This window comes from Pyrus communis, chromosome 2 (genome assembly GCF_963583255.1).
Source record: "Pyrus communis chromosome 2, drPyrComm1.1, whole genome shotgun sequence".
Taxonomy (NCBI): domain Eukaryota; kingdom Viridiplantae; phylum Streptophyta; class Magnoliopsida; order Rosales; family Rosaceae; genus Pyrus; species Pyrus communis.
The window spans coordinates 12,467,410-12,488,191 of record NC_084804.1 but is presented as its reverse complement, the minus strand read 5'-3'; the positions used below and the strand labels follow the sequence as shown (position 1 = coordinate 12,488,191).

General features: G+C 36.6%; 2 protein-coding genes across 2 annotated transcripts; both read left to right on the top strand.

Moving 5' to 3' along the window:
- The first annotated feature begins 1,892 nt into the window (after window positions 1-1,892).
- LOC137724776 (pentatricopeptide repeat-containing protein At4g30700-like) lies at window positions 1,893-2,721 on the top strand. The gene is made up of 2 exons (XM_068463473.1): window positions 1,893-1,906; window positions 2,331-2,721. The coding sequence occupies exons 1-2, from the start codon at window positions 1,893-1,895 to the stop codon at window positions 2,719-2,721; spliced, it is 405 nt and encodes a 134-aa protein (XP_068319574.1).
- Window positions 2,722-4,972: 2,251 nt separating this feature from the next.
- LOC137724775 (uncharacterized) lies at window positions 4,973-8,207 on the top strand. The gene is made up of 6 exons (XM_068463472.1): window positions 4,973-5,259; window positions 5,475-5,713; window positions 5,837-6,055; window positions 6,170-6,268; window positions 6,551-7,026; window positions 8,093-8,207. Exons 1-6 carry the CDS (start codon window positions 4,986-4,988, stop codon window positions 8,205-8,207), a joined length of 1,422 nt encoding a protein of 473 aa, XP_068319573.1. The 5' UTR covers window positions 4,973-4,985.
- Window positions 8,208-20,782: the final 12,575 nt, after the last annotated feature.

The following is a 20,782-nucleotide window of genomic DNA, read 5'->3' as shown; positions in this document are numbered from 1 at the left end:
CCCTTTCAGTTTATCCATCATTGGTGAAGCAAACAAAACAAACAAATGGTTGAGTAAAAAATCATCAAAATCGGAGTTAAAACTACCGTTAAATCGTTATTTTTCATTTTTGGCGTATGCGATCTCGAAGCATATACAAACAAGTTTGACGGTTGGATCGTTGAAACTAGTTTCGTACAATGTGTTTCCCATCAAAATGGTAGATTTACTAACACTTAGAGTTTATTAATACTTTCATTAAGTATAACATAAGATTTTGTGGTATCCACTTGTGTAAATACTTTAAATGGACGATCGAATTAGTTCATTGGATTCATATAGGGTCAAGGAGTGTAGCTGTAAAAAATCATCAAAATCGGAGTTAAAACTACCGTTAAATCGTTATTTTTCATTTATAACCGTCGAAAAGTTTTGTCGCGTTACTTGATCTCTAAATGTTTTTTTTTTCCTATTTTTGGCGTATGCAATCTCGAAGCATATACAAACAAGTTTGACGGTTGGATCGTTGAAACTAGTTTCATGCAATGTGTTTCCCATCAAAATGGTAGATTTACTAACACTTAGAGTTTATTAATACTTTCATTAAGTATAACATAAGATTTTGTGGTATCCACTTGTGTAAATACTTTAAATGGACGATCGAATTAGTTCATTGGATTCATATAGGGTCAAGGAGTGTAGCTGTAAAAAATCATCAAAATCGGAGTTAAAACTACCGTTAAATTGTTATTTTTCATTTATAACCGTCGAAAAGTTTTATCGCGTTACTTGATCTCTAAATGTTTTTTTTTTCCTATTTTTGGCGTATGCGATCTCGAAGCATATACAAACAAGTTTGACGGTTGGATCGTTGAAACTAGTTTCGTACAATGTGTTTCCCATCAAAATGGTAGATTTACTAACACTTAAGAGTTTATTAATACTTTCATTAAGTATAACATAAGATTTTGTGGTATCCACTTGTGTAAATACTTTAAATGGACGATCGAATTAGTTCATTGGATTCATATAAGGTCAAGGAGTGTAGCTGTAAAAAATCATCAAAATCGGAGTTAAAACTATCGTTAAATCGTTATTTTTCATTTATAACCGTCGAAAAGTTTTGTCGCGTTACTTAATCTCCAAATGTTTTCTTTTTCCTATTTTTGGTGTATGCGATCTCGAAGCATATATAAACAAGTTTGACGGTTGGATCGTTGAAACTAGTTTCGTACAATGTGTTTCCCATCAAGTGCAATGGTATATTTACTAACACTTAGAGTTTATTAATACTTTCATTAAGTATAACATAAGATTTTGTGGTATCCACTTGTGTAAATACTTTAAATCGACGATCGAATTAGTTCATTGGATTCATATAGGGTCAAGGAGTGTAGCTGTAAAAAATCATCAAAATCGGAGTTAAAACTACCGTTAAATTGTTATTTTTCATTTATAACCGTCGAAAAGTTTTGTCACGTTACTTGATCTCTAAATGTTTTTTTTTCCTATTTTTGGCGTATGCGATCTCGAAGCATATACAAACAAGTTTGACGGTTGGATCGTTGAAACTAGTTTCGTACAATGTGTTTCCCATCAAGTGCAATGGTATATGTATTTACTAAGTAGATTTTAATTTATTTATTTTGTACTTATAACACTTAAGAAATTGAATGATATATATGTAAAAAAAATTATTATGGGTTTTTTTTAGAATAATATATTATTGTGGGGTTTATGTGAAATAAAAATTGAACTTGAAAGGAGTAAAGTCACATTTTTGGTAATTTTTTTAAAACTTTAAAAAATAAATAAAAAAAACCTTGCGCGACGCTTTAATCGTCGCGCAAAACCACTTTGCGTGACGTCGAATTGTATACCTACGTCACGCGAATTGATAATTTTGGCGGTCCATGGCGAAAAATAGGCGTTTTTTTTCAATTTTTCCAAGTTTTGCAACCATATATCCTATCCTCTTTTCCTCTCGGTTTTTCTTTCCGTATACCTCTTTTCCTCAAATTGCAGACCTCTTTTCCTCTTCCTCTTGCTTAAACTGCAAACTTTCCTCTTGCTCAAATTGCAAATCAAATTGCAGGAAAAGACTTTCCTCTTTTCCTCTCGCTCAAGTCCTGCGTCTCCTCTATCTCTTCCCTCTTGCTCATCTCTCCTCTTCGCAACCTTGATCCCCAAATCTTTAACCCAGACTTGTCTTCCCTCTCTCTTTCCCATAGACTTTTCTCTTCCTTCTCGTTCTAAACGACGGGTAGCCACACGAATCTCGAAGCCGACGGGAATCAAGTCCCAAAATCAAGGTAAGGGTTTGTGATTTGCGATGGGTTTTTGTTATTTAGGGATAAGGGTGAAATTGCAGTTCATTGTAGGGTTTCACTACGATTAGGGTTTGTGATTTTGCTGCACGCGCACTCGATTGTTGATGGGTTAGGATTGAATTTGTATGTTGGGTTGATTGTTGTTGACTTTTACTTCAAGCTTTCCCGGGTTGAGTTAGCACAGAAGGTGTTTGATGGATTGCCCGAGAAGGACATGGTTTTGTGGAATACGATGATATCTGGGTTGGTGAGGAATTGTTATTACGCTGATTCCATACGGGTTTTTGGAGATATGGTTGTGGGTGGGATGGGTTTTGATTCGACGACGTTAGCAGCCGTGCTTCCTGCAGTGGCAGAGTTGCAGGAGTTGAAAGCAGGGATGGGTGAAATTGCAGTTCATTGTAGGGATTAGGGATTAGGGTGAAATTGCAGTTCATTGTTATTTAGGGATTAGGGTGAGCTTGTCTTCCAAAATTTCTTTACATTAAGCAGGGTTTCACTTGAATGGAGATTTTAAGGAAAGGATATATATTGATCCTTCTGAGAGTTGAATTCGTAATGCTTCTTAAATGTGGGCTGTCAGCCTGTCAGGCATAATTTATAGACATTTTACTGCATCGAGATTCTACTTCCGAAATGCATATGAACCACTGGCCCAGAGTTGTTTCGTTTTGTGATTGAAAAACAAATTTATTTAAGGGGGGAACGACTTGTCCCCATTTACCACCACCCGCACACCCCTGTTCAGTCCCCTGCCCTATTGAATTGAATTTGTGCTCAAATGTTTATTGTTATTTGAATCGAATTATGAATCGAATTTTTTAGTAATGATTATTGTTATTTGAATCATTATTGTTATTTGACATCATAGGAAAAAAAGAAGATTTAAAAGTGGAAATTTGGTGTTTTTAATTTGTTTTTCCTGTGCTTTCTGGATGAATAAACACGGGCTTCATGTTTTTAATTTGTGGTTGTAGTGAATTCTGGATGAATAAACACGGGCTTCATGTCTTTTTCATACATAAACAATTTATTTGTAATGAATTTCTACAGGACCAGAATGTGAACTAATTGGGATTATTGGTCAATCTACATTCTACAGAGACTGGTGAAGTTTACACTTGGGGTTGGAAAGAGTGTGTTCCCTCTGGGAATCTTATCGGTGACCTGGGTATGGTGGAACATCTCTAAAAGGATACTACAGGGAATCAAAGTTCACTACCAGCTGAACAAGGTATTTCTGTAACCTGGGTATATTTGGAAAAACATGCACGGAGGCCTTTTCGATTGTACTAGATCAATGTGATTAAGACCTTATTGTCTTATACAGCCATTGTATAGCCATTTAGCACAATTTCAATTATTTTGAATCATAATTTGTGATTGTATAGCCATTGAGCATTTGGGTTTAAGATGATTTGAGAAAACCAATTGCATTTAGAAGCGAACTTGTCATTAGTCGGAAAAAATTGAGTTATTGTGATGTGTGAAGTAGAATTGACTAACTTTAGATATGTGAAGTAGAATTGACTAACTTTAGATAATTGGCATTTTAATTTCTAAGTTGTGATATGTGAAGTAGAATTGACTAACTTTAGAATTGACTAACTTTAGATAATTGGCATTTTAATTTCTAAGTTGACTAAGTTGTGATATGTGATATGTGATATGTGATGTGTGATATGTGATATGTGAAGTTTTTAGAATTGACTAACTTTAGATAATTGACTAACTTTAGAATTGACTAACTTTAGAATTGACTAAGTTGTGATGTGTGATATGTGAAGTAGAATTGACTAACTTTAGATAATTGGCATTTTAATTTCTAAGTTGTGATATGTGAAGTAGAATTGACTAACTTTAGAATTGACTAACTTTAGATAATTGGCATTTTAATTTCTAAGTTGACTAAGTTGTGATATGTGATATGTGATATGTGAAGTTTTTAGAATTGACTAACTTTAGATAATTGACTAACTTTAGAATTGACTAACTTTAGAATTGACTAAGTTGTGATGTGTGATATGTGAAGTAGAATTTACTAACTTTAGATAATTGGCATTTTAATTTCTAAGTTGTGATATGTGAAGTAGAATTGACTAACTTTAGAATTGACTAACTTTAGATAATTGGCATTTTAATTTCTAAGTTGACTAAGTTGTGATATGTGATATGTGATGTGTGATATGTGATATGTGATATGTGAAGTTTTTAGAATTGACTAACTTTAGATAATTGACTAACTTTAGAATTGACTAAGTTGTGATGTGTGATATGTGAAGTAGAATTTACAAACTTTAGATAATTGGCATTTTAATTTCTAAGTTGTAGCAGTGTAGTGTGTGTTTCAGTTTCAGCATGTGAAACTTTTCGTTCCATTGTTATGACATTGGTTTAATTAGACCTTTGCACAATTTCTTTTTGTTATGTATTTCTCATCAAGAACTTGGTGGTTGAACCTTGAAATCCTATATTCCATTAAGCAAATATTATAAAAGCTGAAAAGGTATTCTTTCAGCATTTTGTGTGGCATGCTTTTAAGCCTTTTACCTTCTTTTTAGCGAGAAAAGATTTATGCTTTCGCCTTTTGTTTTCTATTCTTTTGTTAAATTTCTTATTGATAAGTTTGTCTTTCAAATGATGTTGAGTTGAATGCTTTCTTCAAAAAGTGTATAGATGTCGCAGTTTATCACTCGTCGTAGGAGTGTGACCAATGCGCCTCCCGCATTATCAGCATTTACTGCTCCATCCGTGAGTGCTCCATTGATTGGGGAGCCTACACCCCTTACTGAGGCTATTACTACGGCATCCCAGGTGCCTGTATCATCGACGTCATCAGTGTCGGTTCAGTCGCTCAGTGCACGGCGGCCTCACCGGCACCGCTGCGATTTGGAGCCTTTTGTTCACACTTCCTCATCATCCAGAGTTGAGGATGGGGGCTCCCAGCCAGGTAGTTTTTTTTTTCCTAATTCTCACTACGTTGTATTTTTTTTTCATTTTAAAACTATTATTTTTATGATTGTGAAAATTTGTTGCGGGTTGTGAATTACTGTTATTTTACTTTTTTAAGGTTTTGGGAAATGATATACTATTAGGGGAGGTTTTGCAAAATTTTCTATAGAAATTTAAGCTTAGGATTTTCACCATTTAAGTTTTTTTGGATAGCTAAAAAAAAAACCAGGGGGCCTAATCGAATGCTGAAGACGGCACCGAATGTACGTCTGTCTGCCTCCTTGATCAAGATTGCATATGACTCGCGACATCGTGGAGCGGCTACCTCACAACAACATAGCATCGTCGCTACTAGCTGTGGTTGTGTTATTCGGAATTGTTGTCCTATGCAGTGGGAGGCTTGGGCAGAAATTCCTCAGGAGACGAAGATACTGGTGCGAGACAAGTTGTCGGTTAGTATATTAATTTTTGGCCTTTTATCATTTTTTTAATTATGTTTACAAATATTATAAACCAAAGTATATTATCTTAATATTATTAAATTTCTTACTATTATTTTGTTGTTTTATTTGTAGGTCAATTTTGATTTTAAGGACATATCCCCTGAGGTCATCACCTACTTAGACGAGACCTTCGCAAATCGGTACAAAAATTGGAAGAGCGATCTTCATGCGCATTTTAAGAAATTTAATGATCCAGAGGTTGCTCGCCTAGAGGGTTGCCCATCCGAGTTGGAGGACCGGCCAGAGGATTGGGAATGGCTCTGCAACCATTTTACGGACCCAAAATTTGTGGTATGTACTTAATATTTTAATAATAATTCATTAAATTTTTAGTTATTTTTTTAAGCTTTTTAAAATAATTTCTTTCAAATAGTCGCACTAACATGTATATTGTGTGTTTAACAGAAGAAATCTGTTGCTGGCAAGATAGCTCGGGAGTCTAAGACACTTCTCCACCATTCCGGTTCGAAGCCCTTTTCGTATAGGCTTGAGACACGACGTCAGGTAAAAGTATATTAATTTTGAAATTTTATACAATTTATTTTTTATTATTGATTAATAAAATTTTCCTAATGGTGTTTTTTTTTTTAGGAGGGTTCTAAGTTCCCAGAGATCGACGTGTTCAAGGACGTTTACGTTCGACCTGGCAATGAGATCGCTGAGCAGCTATCATAAAAATAATAGTGTAAGTTGATGTAATTGTTATTATTCTTATATTTATGAATCATTCAAATATTATTTATATTTTGTTATTAACCATTATACGTTTTTTCTTTATTATTACAGGCTACTATGGTGGAAAAGGGCGATGCTGTTCTCCAAGAAGCAACATCACAACTTCCCTCGGAAACCCCGATGGAGGATGTCACTTTACCCAAGGATGTAGGTTTTCAGATCATGACTGAGGTCCTGGATCAAAAGTACGGTCGTCGTCATGGCAAGGTTGTTCGGGGTATGGGGAAGGCGCGGGTTCGTGAGACGGGTGCCTCTTCTTCCAAATCGACCACAGGAGAGGTCAACGCCCTGAAGGAGGAAGTGACAACCCTAAAAGGTCAGCTTGCAGCCCAGGACGAGCAGATAAAGGCCCAAAGTGAGCAGATGAGGGCCCAGAGCGAGCATATAAAGGCGGAGAACGAGCAGATGAGGGCGCAGATGAGTATGATTGTACAAGCCTTAGCGGTGTCCGGTCTCCAAATCCAGCTACCAGCACCTGATCTTACTCCACCTTTGACCTCCCAGCCACCTCACCTACCCGATACCCAGTAGTTTTCAAACCTAGAAGACTACTTGTTGTAGTTTTTTCTTTTTTTGTTTAGACATCTTGTATGCACATTTTCATATGGTTTATAATTAAATTTTTTCTTGGTTTATTGTTTATTGTTTAGAATAATTACAATATTTATTAAAAATTAAATCAAAAATATTAATAAATCCAAAATATTTTTGTCAAAAAAATTAAAAAAAAATTAAAACATAAAAAGTTTGCGCGACGAAAAAGTTCCATAGGTCACGCAAAGTGGGTTTGCGTGACGTAGGTATGTGTCACGCAAAGTGTCTTTGAGTGACGCCAACACACTTTGCGTGACGCATCCTCCGTCACGCAAACCCACTTTGCGTGACGCATCCTACGTCACGCCAACACACTTTGCGTGACGCATCCTCCATCACGCCAACCCACTTTGCGTGACGCATCCTACGTCACGCAAACCCACTTTGCGTGACGCACACCTTTGGTCACGCCAACCCACTTTGCGTGACGCATGTTACTACGTCACGCAAAGACACTTTGCGTGACGCATGTAACTTCTTCGTCGCGCAAAACCTTCTTTCACAGGCGTGGCGCAACGCTTGTCGAGCGACGAAGGTTCGTCACGCAAATTTTTGCTCGACGTTTTTTTGACTCTGCGCGACGAAGGACCTACGTCACCCAAAGTATTTTTTGTACTAGTGGTATTATCCTTTTTTTTACTCTCTTCCTCGATTCGAAGAGAAATGCTTAAGGAGACTCTCTAAAATGGGACTCTTCATGGACTCTCTAACACTTCATGTTTTTTGCCTAATGTTTTATAATGTTAGCACAAGAATACACATAAAATTGTTAAGGTGACAGAAAATCTATGGAGACCCACTTTAAGAGGAGGAATTTTTTAGGATACTCGGTACATCAGACGGTTGGATTATCCACCCACTAAACACCCAATCAGTTTCAGACCTTTTTGTTTTGTTGGAGATAAAGCCTATTAATAAAATATTTCAACGGTGGGGAAACGATAAAAAAAAAGTTTAACTCGATTAATTTCTCAATCCGTTCATCTTCTTCCTTGATAGATGCAACCGAGGACTTGATAGAGAGCAGGCGAGCAAGGTGGAGGCTGTGAAGGACGAGACGACGCGGTATCATCAGTTTCAGGGTGTTGAGAAGGGTGGGGAAGTTGATGGATGACAAGATCTCCTCATTAATTTAGTAGTGGAGGGGCTTTGAAGATGGCGATGCTGGGGGATTTTGAGAGCACTCAATCAATAGGGTTGGGGGTTGACGGTGAAAATGTTGGTGGAGTTTTTAAGTTCAAATCAGACTGAATTTCATGATGCCAGTGGCAAGATTAGCCTTAGAAAAGTCAACTTGTGAAAGATACATGAATAGATTGCCCTGATTGATAGGATAAAAGTTTCGTCATGATTTTTTCGAGGAATTTAAAGATGACTATACATGCAATTCTTCAGAAAACTCAACAAATATGTTTGAAGAAGCTAAAGAAATTTGGATTTCAGAGGATTTTAAAAGACTTATTATAAGTGAAATATTTTAAAGGATTTTAATGGATTCTATAATTTTATATGAATTTTAGCAGATTTATATGGATTTCTTTAATAGATTTATATTAATTTCTATGGACTTCTTTTATGAATTACGTAGGATTTTATAACACCAGAAGAATATAATAACAATGGATATCATACTAGTTTGGAGTTCAACAACTCAACTCTCTCCAACAAGTCTGAGATATGATGTTTCAATGTCTGGGAAAGATAGGAAATATATTAGAAATGAAATAATAGCCAACAGTTTTGAAGAATAATAAACATGATTCTCTATAGTTCAATTGACCGAGTCAATGCATGTCTTCTTGTCAATAAATTCCTAGGCCTTAATGGAACAGGGCATTGATAGTTTTTCCCATGATAGAAACTAAATTGGTTAAGTATAGCTGGTTATTATGACAGGCAAGGCAATTCACATGAAATCGAAGCTAAGACTAGTAAACCATTAGGAAGGTAATGTCATAAGGCATGAACCCAAATTAGGCAGATTGGTTTACCCTTGGACTTGAACTTCTATAACCTATATAAAGAACAATTTGGCATGAACGCAAATTAGGGATCCTCCTTAAGTAATTAAGCTGAGATTGAAAGTATTGCAGGGACTAGACAAAATAGAGTGGTTTATTATGGGATAGAAGAAATAACGGGCCTAAACAATCATCACAAAGTCGCAAAGTCACAAAATCTGAGATTTGGCGTAAACAATTATCACAAATAAACCAACATTCATTTCTTACACAACAACAACAGTAACAGCAATCTATGAAATTATAAAAATAAACCATACAAGAATTTGGAAGAGAAAAGCAATACGTTAAGGGATGATGGAATCAGGAATCAGAAATAAGAAAAAATAAACCAACAGTCATTACTCTTCTATATCTGAGAGAGAAAGACTGTTCTTATTTTAGAGCATTAATAGAATTAGAAATCAAAGGGGAAGGGAGTTGGATTCTTGATGGCATTTGGTACTTATACCACCATCATCAAATCCCTCAAAATCCTTCACTTATTAAAATCCTAGCAAATCACTGGTATTTTGACCACTCCTAGACAATTTTGGACATTTTTAAAATCTTCATCGCTTACCAATGGATTTGGATGTATTTTTTAAAATCCTCTTAAATCTTAATTTGACTACACCTTGATTTCAAAGTCTTTTAAAATCTTAATGAACTACATCCGGATTTGAAAATCTATTAAAATCTTATCAAATCCTAATTTGACTACACCCCTTAATTGGTGGGTTGCAAACGAAGAAGTTTTGGGTTGCAAATAAAGAAGATGAAGTTTCAGAACTTTTAGAATAAATTTTAATAAAAATATAAAGAATGAACTAATTTTCAAAAAAAAGAATTTCAATTAAAAATAAAAAAAACAACGTGTCACATGCTTATTGGTTCGGTACTCCACCTGTCATGTATGAGGTGGAGTTTCTAGAATTTCTTTCATTAAGAAGGCCTCCTTAGCATTTATCCAATTGGAATATCATGGTACTCTTGCAATTCCCTTTCCCATAATAGGTTTAATTTCTCAAAACTAAACCCACAATTTCCAATCCTCTTGGAACACCAAACAAGAAGACCACCACCAGCCTTGCAGACCTCATGTATACAGAGAGAGAAAGAGTAACGGGAAAATTAGTAAAAATAGTATTTAAATTCGGAATGAAAAAGTAAAACAAAACTTTTTATTAGCGCCAATGCATTATGAGAAAATCAATTTTAATATATTTTAATTGGGAAAGAAGTAAAACAAAACATTTTGTTAATGTCAATGTATTATGAGAAAATCAAAACTTAATTGTGACTATTGGAAATTTTTAATGAAGTTTGATAGAGTTTTTATTGATTTTTAAAGATTATTCTTTTGTAAAATTTGAGTGTATTTATTAAAATTTAATGAGGAGATGTGCAATTTGTGAATGTTTCACTATTTAAAATTTTTATTGATTTTTAAATATTATTCTTTTGTAAAATTTGAGTGTATTATTAGTTATTCAGGACAGAAGACTAGCTGCGGTAGCAAAGAGGATCTTTCTTCTTCCCAAATACCATACACACGTCCTTGTTATAATGACAGAATTTGCAAGCCGCATTGCAAACCTCTGGGTATTTGTTACATAGACCTAGGTAGAGGCCGCGTTGAGGAGAAATGAAAGGTGCAATCGCACATGGTCCCAAATTTGAAGGGCCCCTAAAAATTTTCGGTATCTTATATTTATATGTAATAATGTTATATATTAAAAAAAAACACTTTTATTAGCACTTTAAAATCTTATAGTGCACTTTTTGTTACCCCATTGATTAAAACCTTATTCCTTTTCAATTTTTGATTAAGGTCCTTACGTTTTAATAAATGCTATTAATTATTTCAATAATAAATATTTTTTTTATTTCTAAATACATTCATTTAGTGTTAGAACCGTTACATTTAATATATTTATATTTATGGCTAAATTTTTATCATATATTTTTATTTTTAGTTTGTATCTATTTTAATTTGCAACTCTTTTTTTAATTTGTGCCAATTTTATTTTCAGTTTTAATTTGTACCCATATATTAATTTCATTTTGTGCCCATATATTTTAAACTTTTATTTGTATTTGTACCCATATTTTTTAAATTTATTTGTACCCATTTTTCAATTTTACTAAATGTACCCATGCTAATTATATGTATTTATTTTATGTTTTAAAATATATCAATAGTTATTTTTTAAAATATGTTAATAATTATGTGGGTACATTATTTTTTGCTATAATTTTGTGAAGAACAATATTACTCTATTATTGATTTTTAAGTAGTTATTATATTTAGAGATATTATTTGAATTTGGTTAAATTTCATAATTTGAGGGACATTAAATGCATGAGTTAAATATTTTAAATGATGTTAAAGACCTCAATCAAAATATTTAAACAAACAAGGTTTCAATCTAACAATTAGGTTGATAAGGGACCGAAACCAAAATGACCCAAATTTTTTTCTTTCTAAATATAAAAATTTGGAGTGCACAATGAAATATTAGGAGTGTCACATCCCGCCCTGGGGGGACCACTTCCTGGGCCCACTCCACCACCGTAGCACGATATTGTCCGCTTTGGGCTTACCATTCCCTCATGGTTTTGTTTTTGGGAACTCACGAGCAACTTCCCAGTGGGTCACCCATCATGGGATTGCTCTAGCCTCTCTCTCACTTAACTTCGGAGTTCCTACGGAACCCGAAGCCAGTGAGCTCCCAAAAGACCTCGTGCTAGGTAGGGATGAGAATATACATATAAGGATCACTCCCCTGGGCGATGTGGGATGTCACAATCCACCCCCCTTAGGGGCCCGACGTCCTCGTTGGCACACCACGACCAGGGTTAGGCTCTGATACCAAATTGTCACATCCCGGCTCGGGGGGAACCACTTCCCTGGCCCGCTCCACCACCGTAGCACGATATTATCGGCTTTGGGCTTACCATTCCCTCACGGTTTTGTTTTTGGAAACTCACGAGCAACTTCCCAGTGGGTCACCCATCATGGGATTGCTCTAGCCCTCTCTCTCGCTTAACTTCGGAGTTCCTACGGAACCCGAAGCCAGTGAGCTCCCAAAAGGCCTTGTGCTAGGTAGGGATGAGAATATACATATAAGGATCACTCCCTTGGGCGATGTGGGATGTCACAAGGAGTGCCAATAACAACACCTTAAAAAACAATTTTCTTTTCAATTTTATTATATATAATACTATATATTCAAGTGTGTTGCGGTCATATTTAGAATATGAATGCGATTGTGTAAATCCTAGTAGATATGAGAATGTATCTTATATTCCTATTAGGAGTTGATTACCTATTAAATGTTGTAATCTTAAGGGGAAAAGTTTTTGTCTATCCTACTATATAAAGGCACAATGGGGTGATACAAACATACCTCACAATTAAATCACTCTCTCCTCTCTCTAATTGTTGTCGACCCTCTCTCTCTCTAAACCTTAAGATTGTTCAATCAAATAGGTCTACAACACGTTATTAGCACGCTTTTTCCAGAAGTTAAGGAATTGACGAATCGACGAATCGTAGGAGGAGGCTATCATCCACAAAATTCAAAGGCTTATATTTGTTTTCTACTAATCAGGTACGCTTAAAATAAAAGAAGATATTTTGAAACATCCACAAAGCATAAAAACATTCTCTATGATGCATGAACCTTTCTATGTTTATATTTTCTTTACGATATATATATATACGTGTATATATATATATTGTATATGTTTATATATTTGTTTCATGCATTACGCAATTATATTTGCTATGTGGAATATGTGAGTCAAAGTATATTCATAAATTAGAAGCAATTAGGGTTTTCCAACCCTAGATTAGAAAGAAGAAAAAAAAAAAAAAAAAAAAGAAAAAGAAAAAAGAACAAAGTTGGGTGATTTATTGCGGCACTATCGTGGGATGACGTCGCCCCGACGCCCTAGACCACCTGCGCAACCCTCTGGGCTTGCTGCTCTCTCTCGGACATGACCACTACTTGGGTTCCCTGTCACACGGGCCTGAAAGCCCTGGTCCACCCGAGCCTAAACCCGCATGCCAGAAGCATGCTGGCTTGTTCCTAAACACGGGCCTACAGCCCCGGTTCTTGGTCTCGGCCCACGCCAGCAAGCTGTCATGCTTGCTGGGCTTTGTCTTAGCCCCGACTCGCATAACAAGCAGCCAACCCACGCGGCTGGGCTCACCCATACAACCCAAATCGAACCCAGCTTATCTGGGATTTCCCGCGCCATACTCAAGCCAGCCCCGTGCTGGGCCCAAAACCAACAGCCTTATTGCTGGGTTTTTTGTTTCCAACCCGGCCCGTGGCCTGCAGCCCACCTCCGAGACTTTTTGCTCACAGCACCCAGCCCTATTTTTTGGGCTATAGTATTTTCGACCCAATGCTATTATTTTAGTATTATTTTGCTTCTACAATCAATCCTGTATAACCTGATTTATTGAATTAATTAAAAGTGACATGCAGTCCATTAATATGATAATGAATCCAAAATTATTGACCTGAAGATCACTTTTGGACATTAACGATTCAATAATTTATTTTTATACTTTGAATCGTTGACATATTTTCGTAGTAACGAAACTCTCACACTTGAGTTTTTGAAGAAACTTCAACCCACTTTATTTAAGTTAGTATATTACATTCTGTGTTTCTTGCAGGAACCTCTCATTATGAACTAATTGTTTATAAAACTAAATTGAACTTGTAGTTTCAAATTTAGTGCCTTTGAAACCCGAAGTTTTCATTCAAAACATACCACATGAAACTTGTAGTTTTCATGCATAAATTAAACCAATACATGTCTATAGAACCTATATGTTCTACGATATATGTCTATGGCTTACCATATAATTGATCATGTTTTTTTCCTCCGTTTTAGGGACATGTTGTACTTAAACAAGCTCGATTTCTCCGCTCTAGAAGTCTAAAGAAGAAACTATCTTAAGTGGGTTCCGCTCTAGAAGTCTAAAGAAGAAACTATCTTAAGTGGGTTCAAGACGTGAAGCTTCATCTCACTGCAAAGGGTATTGGAGCCACTATTGAGGTACCTGTTGCCGACAAACCTCGACGAATACAATTATGAAGTTTGTAGAATCCATTCACTGTTGAAATTCTACAAAGTGGAACTAACCGAATCAAATCTCCTAGAGAATACCTATTCGACCTTCCATGCCACCAATATTGTCCTGTAGCAACAATATAGGGCACATAAATTCACCAAGTTTTTCGGATTTGATCTTTGTTTTACTTCCTGTTGAAAACGAGAAGCAGCTTTTGATGAAGAATCATCAAGCTTGACCAACTGTCTCAAACTTCGCACCTGAAGCGCATACGACCAATTCTAGCAGTCATAAATGACGAAAGAATCATTATGGCTTTGGCAATTGGCGGCAAGCTCCACCACGGGCCCAAGGTCAACAAAGTGCAGCACCTAAGGGAGGAAATGTGACCCAGCATCGTCCACCACTTGCCCTTAAGGCTCCAAACTTCAAGAGCAAGGGCAAAGCTCTCATTCAGCCTGCTTATACTAAATTGGACATGTGCTACCACTGTGGATCAGGGGATCATTGGTCACATGTATGCCGAGCTTCCCTTAAGGCTATTGCCAAGTATCATTCCCGTCGTGAGTCTAACTTTGCACATGTGAATCATCTGAAAGATGCTACTACATCAATGGAGATATCGGGTTTTCAAGAAGCGTCAGCTTCTATGGATGAATAAATTAGACATATTTTTAGGGTGTTTACCCCTAGTGGCCGAACCCACTAGGAGTAGCCGGCCCTTTCCCCGCTATTTTTCTAGGTTTATGGTTTAATTTTGAACAATTTTTCTAAGTATTTGGAATAATTTGTTTGGTTTTGGTTTGTTTTGAATTATAGATAGTTATTTGAATGGATATTATTTTCTTGAATTGCTTAATTGAATGAATGGACTTATATTTATGCATGTGACCAATTCAATCAATTTATTTCTAGGTATGTCTAGTGAAGAAATTAATTGTCTGGCAGATAGTGCAACCACGCACACCATCTTGCGTGACTGACACTATTTTACTAACTTAATACCCAAGAAAGTTCTTTTGACTACTCTCTCAGGCCTATCCAACCTGATTGAAGGATACGAAAATGCCCGTATCATGTTGTCCTATGGTATTATCTTAACCATTAAGGAGCCAGTCTATTCTCCACTTTCCGGAAGAATGTTGTTGAGTTTTAGAGATATTCGAGATAATCAATATCATATTGAAACCACTGAAGATAATGGTTCTGAATTTCTTTGTATCACTTTGTACGAATATGGCCAGAAGCGTATTCACGAGAACTTGGAATGTCTACCGAATGGGTTGTACATCACAATCATTCAAGTCATAGAAGCCCACAGTATGGCCGGCTCTATGCCTGAGTTCCAGGACACTTTGTTGCTTTGGCATGACCGTTTGGGACATCCTGGACGTGACATGATGTGTTGTATCCTCAAATCTTCACATGGGCATCGGTTACATCCTTATGTTGGACTCCCGCCATGCAAAGCGCGTTCTTTAGGGAAGTTAAATACTCAATCCTCACATACAAAGATTATTCACGACCCTCCTAAGTTTCTTCAGAGGATTCAAGGAGACATTGGTGGACCTATCCAACCAATCTATGAACCATTTAGATACTTTATGGTATTGGTTGATGCATCGACACGATGGTCATATGTTTCCTATTGTCTACATGCAACGCTGCGTTTGCTAAACTCCTAGCTCAAATCATTAAGCTAAGGGCTCACCACCCTGATTATTCAATTAAGTATATTTGACTAAATAACACTGGAGAGTTTACGTCACAAACTTTTAATGATTATTGCATGTCAGTGGAGATTGATGTGGAACATCCTGTACCCTGTGTTCACACCTAAAACAACCTGGCAAAAGCTTTCATAAAGTGCCTTCAATTGATAGCTCGGACTTTGGTTATGAAAACCAAACTGTCGATATCTGCCTCGGGCTATGCAATATTTCACGCAACTATGTTGGTCAGCCTAAGGTCTACCGCTACCCAACCACATTCATCGTTACAGTTGGTCACTGGATACGAGCTTAATGTCTCGCATTTACAAGTTTTTGGGTACGCCATTTATGTGCCAATAGCGCCGCCACTACGTACCAAAATGGGTCATCAGAGAAAAATGGGAATCTATGTCGATTATGATTCGCCATCAATTGTTCGCTACTTAGAACCCTTGACAGGAGATCTCTTACCACACATTTTGCGGATTAGTACTTTGATGAGACAGTTTTCCTATCGTTAAGGGGAGATAGGCATGCTAGCGTTCATGTAGAACGCCGCGAATTGTCATGGTATGCTCCCACTATGTCTCATTTAGATCCTCGCACTGCCTAGTCTGAAACTGAGGTGCGACAAATTATAGATCTTCAGAGTATTGCTCAAAGCATGCCAGATGCTTTTAATGATCTAGCAAAGGTGACAAGATCACATATACACGTTGTAAGCGCACTTGTAAGGATAGATGTACCCCGTGTATGTCAACAAACTGCCTGGGAAAGCCACTTGGTTCAAAGGTACAATGGCAGCTAGCCAGTCATCTGCTTCGACCCTGAAACGTGGCAGACCCCTTGGTTCAAAGGATTCACAACCCCAGAAGAGGAAAATATACCAATTAGTGACCCTAGTTTGAATCCGACCATCGCTCACTCATCCATTCCAACGCATAAGGTTATTCTAAATTACGGTGATGCTTTAGATGAAGCATGCAGAACTCCCGAGAATCGTGAGATTTCGGTCCACTATGCAGTATTGGATGAGGTTTGGAATAGGAATGAGATGATCGTCGACGATGCGTTTGCATACTCAGTAGCTACTGACATCATGCTTAGCGATGACATTAAATCACGTTCCATCAGCGAATTCTGACGTAGAACCAATTGGTCAAACTGGAAACAAGCAATCCAGGTCGAACTCGATTCGTTCGCGAAACATAAAGTATTTGGACTTATCGTTCCTACACCACCACGCATGAAGCTCATTGGCTAAAAGTGGGTTTTTGTGAGGAAACGTAATGAGAAGAATGAAATAGTGTGATAAAAAGCACACCTCGTAGCGCAAGGCTTCTCTTAGCGCCCTGGGATTGATTACGATGAGACGTATTCACCCCATAATGGACGTTATAACGTTCCGCTGCCTTATCAATGGATGATATAACGTTCCGCTACCTTATCAATTTGGTAGTTTTCGAAAAACTGAATATGTAGCTTATGGACGTGGTAACCGCGTATCTCTATGGCAATGTTCTAAAAAACGCTAGGCGTTAGTCAGGCGACGGGCTAGCGCCTAGGTTGATTTAGGTAAATTTGTTATATATCTTGTAAATAAGTGCATATTGACACTTACAAAAAATTATACTTGTATGAAATCCATGGATAAGATAATAAAAGAATGATAAAATGCAAAAAGAGTATCCAACAAGTCCAAATTTAAAAACACATTAAGCATATATGCCATATAACCATAGTGAGAAGTATTGTAGGATGACACATGTACAACAAGTTCACAATTTAAAACAACATAAAATGGAAAATAGGAGGAAAATAAGGAAATTTAGTAATGTAAGATACTTATCTTTAGCATCTCGGAATTTAAGTTGATACATAAGACACCTATTCTATAAAATTTACAAAATTTCAAGGTATAATAAGAACTTAGACTTTAAACAAATTTCAAAAAAAAAAAAAAAAAAAAAAAAAAAAAAAAAAACCACCCAACCGCCTAGAGCCACCTCGATTTTTCCAGCCATTTTGCACAAAATTGCCTCTATTCCAAGGTACTTAGGCTCCACCTAGGGCATTTTTTAGAATAGTGCTCTATGGGGATCTAGATACGAAAATATACATGAAAGTTCCAGAAGGACTTCCATTGATTGGTTCAAATAGTTCTAGACCATGGAACACTCTCTCAATTAGGTTGAGAAAGTCACTTTACGGATTGAAACAATTCGGGCGGATGTGGTATAACCGTTTGAGTGAATATTTGACAAGTCAGGGTTATGTGAACAACGAATTATGCCCATACGTGTTCATAAAGAAGACACATTCCTGATTCGCAATCGTTGCAGCTTATGTCAATGACATAAACCTCATCAGGACTCCCGCAGAGCTTGAGGAAATTGCTGCATACTAGAAATCAGAATTTGGGATGAAGGATTTTGGAAAAACTCGATACTGTCTCGACTTGGAAATCGAGCATTGTTCGGATGGAATCCTAGTACATCAATCGAACTACACCCAAAAGGTGTTACGACGTTTTAATGAGGATAAAGTGAAGCCTTCAAGTACACCCATAGTCAGACTCTAGATGCTAAACGAGATCCCTTCCGTCTAAATGAGGATGAGGAAAAGATTTTGGAATCCAAAGTTCCTTACCTAAGTGCAATTGGGGCTTTAGTGTACTTGGCTCGGTGCACTAGACCTAACATCTCCTTCACTGTTAATATTTTGGCAAGATACAACAATGCGCCCACAAGCAGACACTAGAATGGTGTTAAAGACATTTTCCGCTACTTCAAGGGTACTATGGATTTAGGCTTGTTCTATACCTGCGAATCTTTGAGTGTTGTCGCCTTCTATGGTTCTTGAATTGATTCTCGCCTTGTTGGTTACACGGATGTTGGATATATGTATGACCCACATAGGGCACTTTCTCAGACAGGTAATGTCTTTACCATTGGAGACACCGCTGTATCTTGAAGGTCTACCAAGCAAATGCTAGTTGCGACTTCGTCGAACCATGTTGAGAATCTCGCCCTACATGAAGCATCGCGTGAATGCTTTTGGTTGAGAGATGTTATGGAACATATTCGAAGCACTAGTGGTCTTACATCAGTCGTTGACCTTCCTACGATGATCTTTGAAGACAATGTAGCATGTATCGAGTAGTTAAGGAATGGATACATCAAGGGAGACAACACCAACCACATAGCGCCAAAGTTCTTTTACTCACACCAGCATCAGTAACATCAGAACATTGAAGTCAAGCAAATCTGTTCCCAGGACAACCTGGCCCATCTCTTCACCAAGTTGTTGCCCAAGTCTATTTTTCAGAAGCTTGTCCAAGGAATCAGTATGCATAAATTATCTGAGTTGAATGACTTGTAGTATTCTTATTTAGAAGTTATGTCTAACTCAAGGAGAGTATCTAGAAGCATATTCACATGATCTTAATGTACTCTTTTTCCTACAATTAAGAGCAGTTTTCCCACTAGGTTTTTGCTACCTAATGAGGTTTTAATAAGGCACCCATCCTGGGATGATCATACTCCGTTGAGTTCATTACTTTCGTGCTGTTTGACATTTGTTTTAGACTTTTCGCCTTAGTCTGTGGGTTTTCCCATGCCTTGGGTTTTACTATAGCATAGTTTTGTGAGTTTTACTACAAATGCATACTTTCTTAAATTTGAGACTCGTGTTCACCTGTTGTGCTGATGACTTCATCAATTATTTTACCTTATCTGCTGAAGATCTGATGCGATGGTTTGTTGAGTATTTACACACTCAAGAGGGAGTGTTGTAGTCATATTTAGAATATGAATGTGATTGTGTAAATCCTAGTAGATATGGGAATGTATCTTATATTCCTATTAGGAGTTGATTACCTATTAAATGTTGTAATATTAAAGGGAAAGGTTTTTGCCTATCATACTACTATAAATAAAGGCATAATGGGGTAATACAAACACACCTCACAATTAAAGCACTCTCTCCTCTCTCTAATTGCCGACGGCCTTCTCTCTCTCTAAACCCTAAGATCGTTCAATCAAATAGGCCTACAACAAAGTGAAACTTTAAAGTTAGAGTTTTGGGAGTTTTTTTTTCTTTTTCTTTATTTGGTTGCTTAAAATTGAACTGTTTTTTATTACTTAGTGAATGTTATATTTGTAACTCTCTTTACTTATTTAATAACACTTGTAAACTTTTGATTACTTAGTGAAGGTTATATTTGTAACTCTTTTTACTTATTTAATAACACTTGTAAACTTACAATCAGTGAATCCTAAAAATTGTTTTGATTTAAGTTTTTTATTTTTGTTTTGAAACTAACGATATTATCTACACTAAGGAGGAAGGGATGTGCTAAGCCTCACAATAGGCTAGCAATAATGTGGTTCAAATTCACCTTTGGCGAGAATCGAACCTAAGACCTTTCACTTACAAGTGAAGAGGAATACCTAAGACCTCTCACTTACAAGTGAAGAGGAATATCACTAGACCATAGTACTAACTGACATTTTAAGTTATTATTTTCTAATACCAATATATTGTCCTTTTTTTTTTTTTCTTAAATATCTTAAAAATGGATTTTTTTTTTTTTATAAATTTCACACATGGCTCTCGAAATCTCAAAGACAACTCTGGACTTAGGTATTTCAAATTTTCGTTTACTGCTCCTGCTGGCCCTGCCATGATAAATCCGCAATAAAAATTGATCAGATTGAACGTTAATTGAGGTAACAAATTACACACACACACACACACACACGACTTTGTCATTTGATATAACATATGTCGTGATGGTGAGAAATTGAGGAGCTAATTGCCTGAAGTGAAAAGCAAAACAATGCAGAAATATCCAACCAAATGCAGTCGAACTGTAGGA